This window comes from Benincasa hispida, chromosome 10, assembly GCF_009727055.1.
Source record: "Benincasa hispida cultivar B227 chromosome 10, ASM972705v1, whole genome shotgun sequence".
In the NCBI taxonomy this organism is placed as follows: Eukaryota; Viridiplantae; Streptophyta; class Magnoliopsida; order Cucurbitales; family Cucurbitaceae; genus Benincasa; species Benincasa hispida.
The window spans coordinates 33,983,810-34,002,019 of record NC_052358.1 but is presented as its reverse complement, the minus strand read 5'-3'; the positions used below and the strand labels follow the sequence as shown (position 1 = coordinate 34,002,019).

The 18,210-nt window shown below is 35.0% G+C and overlaps 1 protein-coding gene across 2 annotated transcripts; it reads left to right on the top strand.

Moving 5' to 3' along the window:
• The first annotated feature begins 5,168 nt into the window (after positions 1–5,168).
• Positions 5,169–17,563, top strand: LOC120088256 (NEDD8-activating enzyme E1 regulatory subunit AXR1). 2 transcript variants are annotated; one of them, XR_005484884.1, is made up of 15 exons: positions 5,169–5,339; positions 5,943–6,115; positions 6,478–6,641; positions 7,890–8,000; positions 8,554–8,633; positions 8,829–8,979; positions 9,052–9,145; positions 13,495–13,583; positions 14,502–14,575; positions 14,660–14,822; positions 15,347–15,432; positions 16,311–16,394; positions 16,498–16,678; positions 16,918–17,164; positions 17,250–17,563. XR_005484884.1 is itself a non-coding variant. In XM_039045410.1 (14 exons), exons 1-14 carry the CDS (start codon positions 5,302–5,304, stop codon positions 16,999–17,001), a joined length of 1,572 nt encoding a protein of 523 aa, XP_038901338.1. In that variant the 5' UTR covers positions 5,169–5,301; the 3' UTR covers positions 17,002–17,505. The 2 variants fall into 2 exon arrangements, 1 of the variants encoding a protein (XP_038901338.1); XM_039045410.1 differs by having other exon boundaries at positions 16,918–17,505.
• The last annotated feature ends 647 nt before the right edge of the window (positions 17,564–18,210 follow it).

Genomic DNA, 18,210 nt, shown 5'->3' with positions numbered 1-18,210 from the left:
GGAGAATTAGGACACCAATCCCAATAAGTGATACAGGTGATAGATGCAACCACAAAGAAAGCAGTTGGTGATGAAATGAAGGAAAGAGCAATAAATAAAATAGGCTTAAGAAGACTCACAACATTAAGCATCCATGTTTTCAACTTTTAGAGTGAAAAACTAATCTTTTGGTATTGAAGCTTCACTTAGATCATTTCAAATTCTTTCTAAATGTTGAACCAAGTTTATAACTATTGAAAACTTTACGTTGTAGTTTGAGATTGATTCACAGTGTTGAATTAAGGTTTAATGTTGTATTTTTACTAGGTATGACACGAATATACTAAAGTGGTGAAGCTACCAAGCAAGTGATTGATGTTTGATCACTAACAAAACTTATTATAATGTAGTTACTTGTAACAATACTTTGTTGTATCTAGTTTCTTTGTAAAACTTTTACCAAGTTTGGTTATTAGTTTGCTTGTATTTGTCCTTTTGGGTATTTAATGAAAATTTGAGGTAAAAATGCATAATCTTGAAATCTATGGACCAAATTTAAACAAAACTCAAATATCAAAGGTAAAATTGTAAATTTTAAAATTTAGGGACTAAATTGAAATCAAATTCAAAACTTAAGAACTAAATGTGTAATATTTTAAAACAAAAAAAATCAAATAGAAATTATACCTAGCAAAAAAAGGGAAAATTTCACAAAATGACCCAAAACCCAAAAACTTTTCTACCAATGACCTCTTAAAAACTTTTCTACCACTAACCTTTTCCCCATGCGAAATTTCTAAATTACCCCCAGTTTTCTTCAGCCTTCAGACTGCACCACATTTTTTCTTCCTTCTATGATTTCTTCAGCCCTTCATTCAATGTGCATTCAATACACCACCAACATTCCACTAAAACATTTATTCCTAACTAATATTCTGAAGAGAATAGAACGTCACTCTCATTATTCACTTTCTGTCGTCGAACTCCCCATAAAATTCTCTCATTGTTCTCTTGTAGCTTTCATCGTCAGATTCAGTCCACATTTCTTCTTCCTTCAACAGTTTCTTCAGCCCTTCATTCAATGTACGATTTCTTCTCCCAGATCGCTTTCATAATAAGTGTCGTTTAGCATTAAATTACTGGACGATCATTTATACATTACTATGCGATCGTTTATACATTCCTATGCGTCGTTTATACATTCCTATGCGGTCGTTTATACATTACGATACGATCGTTTATACATTACTATGCAATCTTTTACTATGCGATCGTTTATACATTACTATGCAATCGTTTACTATGCGATCGTGTATAAATTACTACACAATCGTTCATAAATTATAACACGATCGTATAGTAAATTATAAACGATCGTGTAGTAATTTATACACAATCATTTAGTAAATTATAAACGATCGTGTAGTAATATATACACAATCGTTAATACATCACTATGCGATTGTTTATACATTACTATGCAATCGTTTACTACATGATCGTGTAGTAATTTATACATGATCGTGTAATAATTTATACACGATCATTTAGTAATTTATACACGATTGTGTAGTAATTTATACACGGCCGCATAGTAATTTATAAACGATTGTGTACTAATTTATACAATACGATCGTTTATACATTATTATACGATCGTTTACTACATGATCGTGTAGTAATTTATACACGTTCGCGTAGTAATTTATACCCGATCGCATAGTAATTTATACACGATCGCGTAGTAATTTATACACGACCGCATAGTAATTTATACACGATCGTTCACTTATCAATGATTTGTTTATCCAATTGTAGATCAATGGCTCTACTTCGCATCTTTGTACAATTTGGTGGGGATTGGGATGAGTCCGGAAGAAATTATGTTGGTGGTCATATGAAAGGTCTAGAAGTCAAAAATGATATAACAATTAGTGAATTAGTGAGTATAATGCACCAACAACTGAATATCGATCTGGATATGTTTGATATATACATCAAATGTTGTTACAATCTATTGGTCTTGGCTCCTCCAATTGACATAGTCGACGATGAAGATCTTAGCTTCTTTTTAGAAGGCAGTGAGGCATCTCGGATGCCGTTATTTATATCAGTTACACCTTGTGAAAGTCATGGAGTACACCAGCATTGCAATCTAACTGATCAACCCAATCCAATTCATACCATGTCTTAACTTAATGATCATATTGAGCCATGTAACTTGGGGGATGACCGAAGTGAAGCTTGGTTTGGTCGGAACAGTGAACCCAAATGTACTTCACAATTCAATACTGAACATGGATATGGACAATCTTCAGGTCTACAAACTTCTCCAACACTAACATCCATGTTCCAACCCCATCTGCTCCCGTTCCACCGGTTGTGATGCCTTAGATTCTAATGCATTCCACCATTCCAATCGAACCATTTGTTGATATACCCGGACCATTAGAGGGCCCATTGTATGACAACCTCGTCATAATACCTCATGACTGTCTGAATGACGAGGATATAAAGGTCGGTCAAATTTTCTTTTCGAAATATGACTTGTCAGTTAAATTATCGATGGTTGCAATAATAAAAAACTTTGACTACTGTGTAAAAAAGTCAACAAAGAGCTTGCTAACTATCCGATGTTCTATGGAGGAATGTAAGTGGAGAGTTTGTGCAAAAAAAAAAATGAAAGAAAGTGATTCCTTCAAAGTGACGAAATATCCCAGCGAACATACATGTTCTCTTGAAATGAGAACTGGTAATCATCGACAAACAAAAAGTTAGGTTATTGGACACTTAAATAAAGTCCAAATACGAATAAGTTGGCCGAACATACCGCCTAAGGGATATAATTGAGGACGTCCGACGAGAATATGAAGTGAACATTACCTACGGACGGGCTTATCACGCTAGAGAGTACGGATTGGTGAATGCACGAGGGTCGCTAGAAGGATCATATGCTGTTGTTAGGGCATATGGCGAGGCACTTAAGCTTGCAAATCCAGGTACCATATTTAAGGTTGAAGTAGAGGACGGACAATACTTTAAGTACGTCTTCATGGCACTTGGTCTGTGTATCAGGGGTTTTCTAAACTGCATCCGCCCAGTAATCATTGTTGATGGGATCCATTTGCATGAGAAATACAAAGGTATGTTGTTAATAGCAACGTGTATCAATGGAAATAACAACATATACCCTATCGCCTTCAGTATTGTAGATGGTGAGAACGATGCATCATGAACTTGGTTCATGACTCATTTGAAGGCTTCGATAGGAGACGTTCCCAATCTAGTGATTATATCAGATCGTCACATCTCAATTGCAAAGGCTATTGCAAGGATATTCCCTGATGCATTTCATACCCTGTGTATATACCATATTCGAAACAATTTGGTGGACAAATTCAAGAATAAGGACATAATCCCACATTTCTACCTAGTGGCGAAAGCGTATAGAATGTCTGACTTTCAGATGTATTGAGCTAAGCTCCATCAATATCCTGGTGTGACGGCCTATCTTGAGGAGGTTGGATTACAACGATGGGCAAGAGTTTATCAAGTCCATTGTAAGTATGACAAAATGATGAAAAATATAGTAAAATACCTCAATGGAGTGTTGAAAGATGTCGAGAACTACCAATCACAAAGCTATTAGAGCATATCCATGAGTGGCTACAAGGTTGGTTCTATATCCAACGTACGCAATGGCATGCACAAACATTGTAACTGATTACGCAATGAGTATTCTTAAGGAATCAGAATTGATGTTTAGAACATATCATGTTTCTTCGATGGATATGCATATAATTAATGTGGACGATGGATATTTAGGGGGGGTTGATTGATCTTCGTTCACGGACATGTACGTGTATGGAGTTTAATTGCCTCGAGATCCCATGTTCTCATGCAATATCTGCAGCGACTCTGAGAAATATTATGTGCAAAATAGTTTACAGTTGAGTGTGTGCTTGCTGCTTAGGCCGAACCAATCTTCCCAGTCGGACACGGTCAAGAATGGGTTGAAGATGTTGGAGATTTTGAACCAATTCTACCACCGCAAAAGGTAGTAAGTGTAGGTCGACATCAAACGGTCAGGATACCTTCAATTGGAAAGGAGCCACGAAAAATACACAGATGTACACGATGTGGTTAGAGAGGACATAACAAGAAAACGTGCAGGCAAACATTGATAACACTTGACACTGACCCATCTAGACTAAACAATATGTAATTTTCGCTTCGTTTTTCTGTACAACATGTAATTTTAGCACCAATTATATTCTGTACAACACCAATTATACTGTACAATATGTAATTTTAGCACAAATTTACCTAAACGATCGCTTAATTATTTATTTGTTTAGTTAAATGTACAACACCAATTGTATTCTACAAATTTAGCACAGATTTATCTAAACGATCGCATAACAAAACCTAAACGATCATTTAACAAAAACTATATGATCGCGTAACAGTTAGCTAGACGATCGCTTAATATTCTCTAGACGATCGCATAACAAAGCCTAAACGATCGTTTAACAAAAACTATACGATCACGTAACAGATATTTAAACGATCGCATAATAGATATCTCAACGATCGTATAACAAAAACTAAATGATCGCGTAACAGTTAGCCAAACGATCGCATAATGGATCTCTAAACGATCGCGTAACGATTAGCTAAACGATCACATAACAAAACCTAAACGATCATTTAACAAAAACTATACGATCGCATAACAGCTATCTAAATGATTGCATAATAGATATCTCAACGATCGTATAACAAAAACTAAACGATCGTGTAACAGTTAGCCAAACGATCGCATAATGGATATCTAAATGATCGCGTAACATTTAGCTAAATGATCGCTTAGTATTCTCTATACGATCATTTAGTAATTCTCTATCCGATCGTTTAGTAATATTTAAATGCTCGCTTAAAGTATTTGTAGAGGCGCGTTCATCAAATGGTCTGAAGGTTTTTTAAAAATTTGGAGTAATTTTAAAATTTCGCACAAGGAAAAGGTAGTGGTAGAAAAGTTTTTAGAAAAAGGTCATTGGTAGAAAAGTTTTTCGATTTTGAATCATAAAACCGTATTTTCCCTTTCTCCTACTTGAGAGCAATTTTGACATTTCACGTACCCATTTGTCATAAAAGTCTCTGGATTTAAAAACTCATCCTAAAATTCTTCAATCCCCCTAATTTTATCCTATTTTTGGCAATTTCCCCTTCTTCATCAGTGTCTTCACTGCGTCGCTCCCACGCGGGTTTAGAAAGCTTCAACAAAGGGAAAAACGATACAGAAACTTTGAAGCAAAGAAAATGGCGGAGCCCAAAGTAAAATACGATCGCCAACTCAGGTTCTGCTCATTATCTCATTCCTTGATGCTGAACTTCTGTTCATGTTCCCATACTTTGCATCTATCTTCTTTCTCTGTTTTTTGCCCTAACTCTATACCAGTAGTATACTATTACTCCAGCGTCATTTCGTTTGTACTTCTTCTCTCGGTAATTTCTGTTTAGGTTTATTTGTTTTTTCGTCTACCGAAAGAGAAGAACCGCAAATGTGTAAGAACAAGTCCGCATTTGGCGTAACACTCTCCGCAATTTCTTGGCGGCATAGTTACCCATCAGCTGATTAACTATTGACATTCTGTTTTTCTCGATAGGAATTGCTGGAATTTCCGTGTTTTCAGATTTTTTTTTTCTTTTATTGTACATAAGTATTGCTCAACGATATCTAAGTTATTGTAGTGAATTTACTTCCGAGCTTAGGTTTTTCCCACTTCCTGGCGCCAACTTGGTTTTTATGAAGTATTGCCCCTTTTGAGAAATGGGTTATGTAGAGCATTTCTATCTTTCTTTTTTTGGGACAAAGTTATCCGTTTGAAAACTTGTTCGACTTACTTTAATCATCTTTATTACCTTTAAGTTCTGAACGCTTTTATCCCGTGATATTGTAGGATATGGGGTGAACAAGGGCAGGCAGCCCTTGAAAAAGCGAGTATTTGTCTTCTCAACTGCGGGCCTACAGGTTCTGAGACTTTGAAAAATCTTGTTCTTGGAGGGATTGGAAGCATCACTATTGTCGATGGTACCAAGATAGATGAAGGCGACCTTGGCAATAACTTCATGGGTAAGTTAGTACTATGTCACTATTGCTTTTGGCAATGGACCCCTTATTTGTTACTGGTAATTGCCTATGGACCTACGAATGACATTTTATCTTAATTTAACCTGCTCAATAAATCTGAAGGTAAATCGATCATACTGGAGTACTATCGAAGCATTCAGGAATTGCCTTTCTGAAATAACTTTTTGAAAAATCATTTTGTCAACAATAAAATGAATCTACTCTCCAATTCTGCAGTCCATTTGTATGTGAATAATTTACTGTAATACTAATTAGTACTTTTGAGCTATGTCTACTTTCGTCGGGAAAGAAAAACATGAATTGTCAACTAACCCTTCCCTTGTTTTGTTTGATTATTTATCTAGTGGATGAATCAAGTATCGGACAGTCGAAGGCAAAGTGTGTCTGTGCATTTCTTCAAGAACTAAATGATGCTGTAAAAGCTAAGTTTATAGAAGAGTATCCAGAGGCGTTAATCGAAACAAGGCCATCATTCTTTTCACAGTTTACATTAGTAGTTGCCACACAGGTTCTGTTATATTCTTATTATTTTATTGATGTTGCTTCTTTTTGCTGGAATTCTTGGTTTTTCTCACGCTTGTAACCTGTCATCTTTTTAACATGTCTCCTTGGTGCAGTGGATTTTGATATCACTCAGATTGTGTTGTATTCCTTTTAGTTACCATTGTGAAATTATTATTATCATTATTATTCGTAAGAAACACACAGTTTTCAAGGATGGAATACTTTTGGATAGTTTGGGAAGTGGCACCCTGAAAAAACTGCATGAACCTTGATTAGTTCAAAGCTTTCTTCCCAATGATAAGTTTTGCCATAAGAGATGTTTTTCTTACTTCCATACAAATTCCTCGAATCATAGATTTAGCAATTTGACCCCAAACGGTTTTTGCTTCCCCTCTAAAGCCGTGGCTGCAAAGAAGAGCGGAGATAGTTTTATCCCTGTGTGTACGGCTGGAGCCTCAACAATAGTGGAGAGTGCACAAAATCTCATTGTCTTTTTTGGGTGTTGTTAAATTAATTCACCCCTCTTGTAAAGATCTAAGGGTTGCTTTATAGAGAGTGGTTCAATTCTTGCTTGCGGTTTTTGGAAGATCTAAGTGGTCACGGTTTATTATCACTTGTTGGGCTCTATTTTGTTCTCTTGTTGGAAGGTGTTTGGGCATGAAGCCGGAATTTCTTTTCCAGATTCTTGGTGTTGGTTCTTCCAAAGCTTCTTTCATCGGATTTTTAATTTGTGCATTGTCGATGAGTTTTTAGTCTGCTCTTTGTTGGTCTTTTGTTGGTTGATGATCTTTTTTTGGGTTTTGTTGGTAGTTTCGTAGTAGCCTCTGCTTTGCAGTATTTGAAGGAGGCAAGTCGATTGTAGTTGTTTGTAAGCTTATCTCTATGTGGTTGTATTTGTTGTTTGCATCTTTTCCTTTTCTCATCTTTTGAGAGTGTATCTTTTAATCTTTTATTCCTCTTTACTACTTTAATGAGAAGTTGTTTCTTGTTCTCAAAAAAAATAAAAAAAATAAAAAAAAATAGCGAGTTTTTTGGATTACTCATGCCCTGTTATTTGTTATGGTATTAAATTTTTTTCTAAGATTTTGATGGGAAGAAAGTTTTATATGGGGTAGTTTTTAAGGATTTACTTGTATCTATGGTATCTATGTTACAAGTTTATAACTTTGTTACTTGTATGTGAGGTAGAAACTTATATAGCTTTTCACTATCTTAGATTGCCCTTTTTAATGGACACTTTGAATTTATTCAGTTGGTTGAGGAGTGGATTGTGAAGCTAGATAAAATCTGTAGGAATGCGAATGTCATATTGGTCGTTGCACGCTCTTATGGCCTCACTGGGCTTGTCAGAATCAGTTTAAAGGTAAAGTATTGCTAATGATAGTTCAATTTCCCAACCTTAGGCAAACTGTGATCAATGGTAAAATTATATTATACACAGAAATAATCATGTGTTATGCATAAAAAGGGATCAAAGTATTTATAATACCATCTTAGGAAAAAAAAAAAAACTGACTGACACATGATAGTTGACTAATCTGGATCCTTTACTAGCCCTTCTTGAACTTATCATTTTCAATTGTTATGTGTATATACCTGATTTGTGGCTAAATATCAAATAACTAGTTGTGAAGCTTAGCTTGAACTTGGAGATATAGAGGCTCATGATTGGGAGCTTTTCCAGGTCGAAATGGTAAAATGCTGACCCAAAACAGCTTAACTATGACTTCTTTGAGCCTGTATGTAAGCTACTTAATATCTATTGGGGTCTTGTCTGCCACAAAATTTTCAATATGGTTGCACTTACACGAACAGTTTCGATTTTTTAAATAAGTTCTTCCTACACGATTGCAAAAGATAAAATATTGTATGTAGTCAAGGGTGCTAAATTAAGATATTTTATCTATGCATATCAGGAGCATACTGTTATTGAATCAAAGCCTGATCATTTTCTGGATGATCTCCGGTTAAATAACCCATGGCCAGAGCTGAGGAGGTAGAGTTTTTAGTCACAGCCTTTCCATCTTTTCAATAGGATGGATTTCAAATGTGAATATTGTCTGTTTGTATTAGTTTTTGGTCTATCTAAACTGTGAAATTTACTATCAAGTACGACCATTGGTTGGAGAACTGTGAGCATAGAAGTTTCATTTTTTCAAATTTTGATATAGCATGTACTCACCTCTGACAGGTTTGCTGAAACTATTGATCTCAATGCTCCTGATCCTGTTGCTCACAAACACACCCCATACGTTGTTATTCTTGTCAAGATGGCTGAAGAGTGGGCCAAAAGCCATGGTGGTAGTTTACCATCAAGCAGAGAAGAGAAGAAAGCATTCAAGGTTGCGTTCCCTTTGGCTTTTTGCAATCAGTGATTTGTGATAGTTACTAAATTGCTGGCTCGGACATTGTAGGATCTCCTCAAAGCCAAGATGATTGCAACGGATGAAGATAACTACAAAGAAGCTATTGAAGCTTCCTTCAAAGTCTTTGCTCCTCATGGAATCAGTAAGCAGGCATTTTTTAAGCATTTAGGCTAATTGATCTAGGAATACAAACGTGCTCCTGGTCTTAGATATTGATCTGTGAAAGATGTTCTCTCAGTTACTCCTTACTTGTTGTGTAGTCTTTCCTTTTGGAGTTGTCTCACATCCTAGGTCTTTTGTTGAAATTTCATCCCTTTTCATCAAAGCATTGACTAGAAGGGTCCTCTTCCCTGAAGATGAAATTTGGTTGCAGTTCTTTTTAAGGCCTAATAAGACTCTAGGTCAAGATGGGTTATTTGCTGAATCATTTAAAATATGTTGAAATACTTGCAAGCATGATGTTATGGAGAATAAAGATGTTCCAAGATTGCTTGACAGTGGTGTCATTCTTGTAATCCTCAATTGAATTTTCAATTCATCGGTCAAATCGGATATGTAATTATTGGAATAATTGTTGGAGACTCAAATGGTGGATATGCAAGCATGATAACTTATATGCTGTTCTATATCGCCATGAATCTAGGAACTTTTACTCGCATCGTATCATTTGGTCTATGTACCGGAACTGATAACATTGGAGATTATGCAGGATTATACACAAAATATCCTCTTTTGGCTCTCTCTTTAGCCCTGTGTCTCTTATCCTTAGGAGGTCTTCCTCCACTAGCAGGTTTTTTCGGAAAACTTCATTTATTCTGGTGTGGATGGTAGACAGGCCTATATTTCTTGGTTTCAATAGGACTCCTTACGATCGTTGTTTCTATCTACTATTATCTAAAAATAATCAAGTTATTAATGACGGGACGAAACCAAGAAATAACCCCTCACGTGCGAAATTATAGAACTCCTTTAAGATCAAACAATTCCATCGAATTGAGTATGATTGTATGTGAGATAGCATCGACTATACCAAACCCGAGCAATTCCGTAGAAGGTTGGTTCTGAAATGTTCTTCGACTTCTTCCCTCATTCTCACTAATGCTTACAGAAAATCATTGCTAAGTCCTGATAGAATGCTTAAGATGGCTCTCTTCAACCATCTCCATCACCTAATTTGCTTTCGTTGGAAATCATTGAGTTTTTCCCTATGGTTAATGAGCTTATCATATTGATGAATAACAAAGAAATAGAAAGAGAGGTTTTTTTCTTAATAAATAAGGCCTAGAAAAAGCCTTTGGTAAAGTGGACCTGTACTTCTGAGAAAATCTCCAAAGCTAAGAACTTCGGTCTTTGCTGGGAGAAGTGAATCTTTGTTTTCATTTCTTATCGTCAATTGTTCGATTATCTTTAAAGGTAGGTGAGGGAAGATAAAAATTTATGGTATAATTGGACTGTGGATTCTCTCTCTTTTCCTTATCGCTAATTGTCTGAGTTGATTTCTTAATAGAGAGGCTCAATTTGGCTTAGCAGAATGATCTATTGTGGGCTCTGCTATTCTTGGGCAGAAATTTGGACACCCTTTCTGGCATCTCCCCATCTTGGTCATCCTTTAAATGGTAAACCTGAACCTACTCTTCTTGGGCTTTTTATTGGGAAAAATTGAGAGCAAGCTCAAGTTCTCTTACTAAAGCTAAATCTTCTAGATCTTCTGATGCAGCAGAAAATGTATTATGCCAAATCCATAGCGAAACAAGGGAAGTCCATCCCTTAGAGTTGAAATATATTTAAATGTAAAACAATAACGGAATTACAAGATGAATCAAGTTTTCGAGGTACTTGGACCCTCCAATCTCTTGAGATCACTCTCAAGCCCTAATCCATTCACCAAAAATATTCTCCCATCTCCTTCCCTACTTACTGTATTTATAACCAAAACTTCTCTAACGAACTAATAACTAATATACCCTTAATATCCCTCTAGTACCATTCCTGTCATATTGATAGGCCATAGAAAATTTATATTGAAAGGCATGCCTTTGGATAGTGGTTTTCTGATAGAAACCAAATGTATTTAAAGATAAAAGATAACCAAAAGGTACTTGACCCTCCCTCTTTTGAAAATTCTCAAGGCTTAAATCACTCGCAAAAATATTCCCCCCTTTCTCATTCTTCACTCCCTCTATTTATAACCAATATCCTAACAACTCCCCTCACTAACTACTAATATATCTCAAATAATGTTTCTGTCATTACCTGCCCCTCAGACACACCTCGTCCTTCAAGGTAACCACACCTTGTCCTTCAAGGTGTGGTTAGAAAACAAAAACAACCCACTAACCCTTTCTTTTTGCTGGCCAAAAGCCCACGTAAAAGCAACCTACTGAGCCAGCCAAAACCCAGTATGGTATTATAGCCACATTTTCTGTTTTTGTAAAACACTGGGCCTCAAATAATTCATTAAAATCCAGCCCAAAAAATGATTTGTCAGGCCACTTTCTTCTAGAATTTTCTTCTTCCTGACAACCCAGGGCTTTACTTTTTTTTCTTTTCCCCCTTCACGACCAACCATCCTCTTCTTTTGCTGTCAACATCAACACCCCTCCACAAAGGTGCGAATAAGCATTCACATCTACTGCTGCATGCTAAGAAGCACGAACATGGACACAAGACACAACATGACACGGCATGGCTAGATGCCAATTTGAAAAATGCTAGGGCACAGAGATATTGGGGATATGCTTTTGTATTATTACATTTTTAGGATATATATAAATCTAACATAAAATATGAACTCCACTAAAAAAAGCATAAAACGTTAAGTTAGTTAACAATAGTAGGAGATGAAACATTAGGTTTCTAATTTCAATTTTTTTCTTAAATCTTTGGTTAAAAAATGGGGTTTCCTTTTCTTTTTTTAATAAATTATTTATGTATTTATTCTTTAAATCTTAGTTGATGGAAATTGCAATATGACCAGCTTATGGAATGATCATTTTATTTTTCTCGAGGAACTCATGAAGATATCAAGGACAAGATCTTGAAGAAGGTTCCTCATGTGGTTCTGTCCCTGGATTGGTTTACCAGGTGCAAAAAAATGTCACACATTTTCTCTTTCTGCCTGTTTGCTAGCGAAATCTGGGAGAAGACCCTTCCTGTTCTTTCATTGGTTCGCAGCTATTCCAGCTATTCCAACTATTCCATGATCTTGTGCATTGAAAGACTCCTTTAAGTTTCCTACAGTAGAATATTCAAAATTTTGAAACATCTTTTCATGGATATTATTATTATTGCTCTTACTCAAATTCCATCATTTGTATTTAGAGCTGTACAATCTTGTGTCAATTGGAAGTTGGAAAGGAAAAATAAAAACAAAAAATAGGTCTTTCTTTTAAGTTGGAGCTGCTTGTTTAATTTTTCTAGCTCTTCTGAGAGTTAAGTTTCATTTTACATGGTCCAGCTATTTCAGAAAGTCATGGAAAGGCTTGTGGAATATCACCCCTTATTGTACCTAAATGTTGAACTCTTAACTTTAGAAAAATTCGAACATATACCATTTTGAGAATGGGTACATGGACATCACGGACACCATGGTGTAGTACACAGAAAAGTCATTATCAAATAATCTTTCTTTCTTCCGGTGGCATCCTACTCTTCAAAGGCCTTTATTTAAACATATGGAAAAGTCACATTCCCAAAAGTGTAAAATTTTTCATATGGGAAGGGAATTCAGCCACAGATGCATCATACCACAGATATTTTGATAAAGAAAGCTCCTTGGATTGTGTCCGCTCCAAGTTAATGTGTTCTTTGCCATAAGAATAGTGAGTCCATTATGCACCTTTTTGTCACTTGCGATTTAGCTTGCGCTTTCTGGAACAAGATATTGGTCGCCTACTACCACATGATCTTCCTCAACAAGCCTCTCATCCTTCTCCTGACACTAGTCTTTGGTCATCCTTTCAGTAAGGAAAAAGCGGTTTTATGGCAATTTTTCAGTAAAGGTTTTATTTGGAACAATTGGCTTGAGGGAAACAGATGCATCTTTGAGGACAAAGCTGTAGAGTTCTCATCTGTCTTTGAACGTCTTACATATATATCTATCAGTCTATCACATGGTGTAAATTCACCTCATTCTTTTGTGACTACAGTCATACATCACTCACTGCACAATGAAATCGTTTTATGATATCATGGCATCACATGCCTTTTTGTAATTTCATCTTAATTCTTATCAATGAAATATGTTAACCGTTTCTCATATATATATATATAAGAGACTGGGTTCAGTTTCAATGTAATTACAATTGTCAATTGGAGTGTTTGATGGTGTATTTTAAGGTTTCTGTTCAAATATCTATCGTGGAGTTCGGTAGTATTCGCAGTATTAGTCTCAGTAGATCTGTTTTTTTTTTTTTAGTACCTAAAAGGTGACAGATCTATTTAGATGTCTACATATATGAGCCCTATTATTTATCATTTTCTTCATATCAGGTCCAGATCTGAAACAGATAGTTGATGATAGCTGTGCTGAAGTTGATTCTAATTCATCGGATTTTTGGATATTAGTGGCTGCTTTGAAGGTTACTGAAAATTCTGTACTATTACTATAGTTCTATCTCTCATGAAGCCAGATTTTCTAATTCTAGAGTTCAACTTGTTACATTCCAACAATTGATCTTCTTAGGTGTTAATTCTAGTTATGACAATCAGACTTGTAAAATACTTGAGGTTCTTAAAAGTGACCAGTTCCCGCCATCTTGCTTAACTATCATATTCTTCTAATGCATATGATGGCTAGATATTTAATTGATGAATTGTTTGGAAATTGCTTGATTCTATTCTTAACGATCCTTAGGGTTTGGAGGATCTTCTTGTGGATTTACTTGTTTGTTCTCATTATCCCTTTTGAGGGATAAGGAAATTCAAGTATAAATTCACTTGAATTAACATGCTGTTAAATTACACAAGTAAATTTAACTGCACTTCTGATTTATTTCCATCCTCCAAATTTTCAAAATATATTGTGAAGTAATTTTGTCATTGAAATTATGAATCAATAGTACATTTTTATATTATTATTATATTAAACTAAAGACTTAAAATTACTGATTTTAGGAATATTATCAATAATAATTAATAGCTTAATATTTATTTCTTTTTATTGATAAAAATATTGTAGGAAACAATGAATTGAAGTATGTTGTATGCTGCTACTGCTATTCTTCTCTTTTGTATAGAATGAAAATCATTTTGGATTCGAAGTAAAAGGACCTTGAGTATTCTTAAAACAGTTGGCCGTTTAACCATATTATTTTAATCCCTGACCTTTGTCTCACTCTCTCCTCTGTTTGTCATCTATCTGTTTATTAAAGCAAGTACTAATTTGGCAATTCCAGTACTATCGTAGGCATTATCATAGGCATTACTTCCAAACCTTTAGCCTGAACTGTATTTCTCCTTTTTTCTTAAAAATGTTTGTTCACTTTCTTTCTCTGCAGGAGTTCATAGCCAATGAAGGAGGTGGCGAGGCACCCATGGAAGGATCAATACCAGATATGACATCTTCAACTGAGTTAGTGACTCAATTTTCTCGGTAGTACTGTGAGATTTAACTAACTTATTTATTGACTGAAGAGTTGGATTCTGCCTTTTGTAGGCACTATGTTAATTTGCAGAACATCTATCAAGCTAAAGCAGAGGCTGACTTTAAGATAATAGAGGAAAGAGCAAGGAACATTTTGAAAAAAGTTGGCAGAGATCCAAATAGCATCTCTAAGACGACAATCAAAAGCTTCTGCAAAAATGCAAGAAAGCTGAAAGTATGCACTATTATTATCATTATCCTAAGTTGATAAGGCAGTGTCCTTCCAATTTAAAGCTGCCATTTTCCATGATATTCTAAGAATCTTCCTTTTGAAAAGCCTAATTATGATTTAACAATCATGACGTGTCTGTGGTCAGAGGATTTTTAAGTTTATTCGAGGTGGAGTTTTGGATGTATCACAGGACAGATTCTTCTCAAACTGACTGGATGTTTATCTTGTTGAAAAATTTTCCATTTTTTGTTTCTTGATAAATTAAAGAACTACCTGCCTGGAATCCACCAATGTTTTATTTTTTATTATTATTATTTTTTAATTTCTCCTCCTCATGTACAAAGCTCCCTTGGCTCAGACAATTTTTGCGTGGTATGATTGTGTAGTGCATTATAGCTGAATATATTGCTCTCAAAAACTTTAATCTACTTCAACTGAGGCAAATGAATGGAATAGATGAGATGCGCCTACTAATGCACACAGATACAGCTGTATTTTTTCTAATGGATTAAGTGAAATTTTTGTAGGTTTGCAGATATCGTTCACTTGAGGATGAGTTCAGTTCTCCATTCTTACCTGAGCTACAGAAGTATCTAACTGACGAGGATTTTAGGTGACACTAAATTAGTCAAAGTGCTCCTTATGTTGATTTCTGGTTATATTTTTACTATATTCGGTGGCAAAATTTTTACTACTTTGTATTCAAATACGAGAGAGCATGAAATCAATAGTCTTAGGCCCTGTTTTGAAAACTAAAAAAAGGTGGCTTTTAAAAAATTATTTTTGTTTTAGAATTTGGCTAAGAATTCAACCATTGTACTTACGGAAGATGCAAAGCATTGTAAGAAGTAGGAAGGAAATAGGCTTAATTTTCAAAAACCAAAAGCGAAATGTTTACCGAAACCAAAAACCAAAAACGAAATGTTTACCGAACTGGGCTTAGAAATTTATGGACTTCATGGTGTGCTTTTGGTTCTGTTCTCAGAAATACTTACATTTGTTTATCCTTTGTATTTTTCCACAACAATAAATAAATAAATAGATTTATTTATTCAGTGGTGTATAAACTATTTATTGTTGATCTTAAATTTGGATAACTGTGTTACATCCATGTTTTTTTACAAGTATTTGTCCTTTCAACATCCTTGTGCTGATTCTGGTTTATTTCTTTCTGGTTGATAAAGTTGTTTCATGAAATCAATTGTACCAGGGAGAGTTGTCTCTTGTCTGATCACCATTTCATTATCTATTTAAGCATCCAAAATTACTGCAATCAATTTATTTGTTGCATATGATGGTTTCGTTTCTCTGCATTTGTTTACTAAAGCTCTTTATATATATGTGTGTATATATATGTATTTATTTATTCATTTTAAAAAAGAAGTAAACGCTAATCTGCAAAATGTAATGAATTGAAAGGCGTGTGTACAGACATCTTACTAGACAGTACAAATAGCTGCAATCTATTGATATTGCTTCCTCTTCTTCTAGTGTGGCAGTTGGATTTTATCTTCTGCTTCGAGCTGTTGATCGCTTTGCTGCAAATTACAACAGTTTTCCTGGGCAATTTGACGGGTAGTGCCTGATGCTGATTTAAATGGATTTTGTGTTCTACCATTTACCACCACTTATTCTTCATTAATGATGTAGACTTTTAATCAATTGAGATGTCTTGCAGTGGGATCGATGAGGACATATCTCGATTGAAAACTACTGCCGTTGGCCTACTCAATGATTTGGGTTGCAATGGCTTGACCTTATCAGAGGACCTCATTAATGAGATGTGCCGATTCGGTGCAGCAGAGCTCCATGTAGTCGCTGCCTTCACAGGAGGAATTGCATCACAAGAAGTAATCAAGGTAAAATTCAATACTTTCTGGGCCTTTTCTTCTATGTCTTGCAATGGCTGTATTCGATGTCAACTGAATTTGATATGTTAAATTACAAACCTAGTCCTTGAATTTTGAAGTTCGTGTGTTTATTTGGTTCCTGAACGGTTGAACCTTTATGATACAAAATTAGTCTGAATTTTTTAATTTGTTAAAATTCACAGATCTACTAGACATGAAATTGAAAGTTTGTATTATCTTTTCTTCAGCTAATCACCCGACAGTTTGTACCCATGTCTGGAACTTTCATATTCAATGGCATCGATCACAAGTCGCAGTTGTTATCGCTCTAGTGGCTTTGGAGCTATAAAATATGGCACATCCATCACCTTCTCCCCAATACCACCTCCAGTTCTGGATTTCCATTTTCCAGATTCGCCTCTCTTTGGTTCTCATTGGCAGGCAATACACTTCTTCACTGGAGGAGAAAGAACTCACTCCTTTGTTGGAGCTATGGTACATTGCATGATTTTTACTTGGTGCAATACCCTTTGTTGATGAAAAGGTTCAATTAAATCGAATTTCTTACCATATATTTCAGAATATCATTGCTCTGGACGTATTTCTGACTTTGCAGTGGGAGAGGAAAAAGGATTACAGGAAAGTTTCTGATGACTATATCTTATTTCTATCTTGACCTTCAATCCTTAGAGTATGATCCTTCAAATTGCCTCCTCTCCTGTGTCTTTAGAATCAATCTTGGTCTCAAAAATATTATCGTCATCGTCATCATTTTTTTTGAAAAACATAATTATACCCGTGATTATTCTGAGCTGTTGCAATGTTATTTAAGGAAATTGTTGCACTTGCACCTACCAACGCATTGGGTATTAAATATGTATATTTGATTTAACATATTGCTTTCTATTTAAAATTATATTGACTTTTAAAACCCATTAATCATGGGGTATTAATAATTCTTTGATTTCATAGAACTTTCAACTTGATTGAAGAGGTTACAAATGTAGGAAAATCATTTTAAAAGATCATTTGGACGTTGACAAAAAAATATCTTTCATTTTAAGTAACGATTGTTTAGTAGTTATAATAATGGCATTAAATAAATGTCGCATATGTCATTTGGTTACAATTATCAATAGATTTTGACCTAATCAATCATTACTATCTTCCAACTTATGTTAGTTGAACTATTTTCAAAGTTTTACGATTAACTTTTAATTAGGTAATTAAAAATAATGATCGATGTAGAATTTTTAAAGTTAATTTTGATAGGAATGGAAAATGAGAGAACAAATATATTTCTTCAAAGTTTACATAAACTAAGCCCAAAATTTATATATAGAAATGGAAATGGAAACACTAGACGAAGAGAATAATTTTATAGTAAAGGGAAAGGAAGAGGGCATTATAGTGGAAGTAGACAAGGCGGTGGGTAGATAGGGATTCATTTATGGGGTATGCAATGGAGATGGGAGAATTGCTCTTCAAAAAGAATGGTAAAAAAGTTTCTCCCACACTTCAATAAGGGGAAGCATATGATT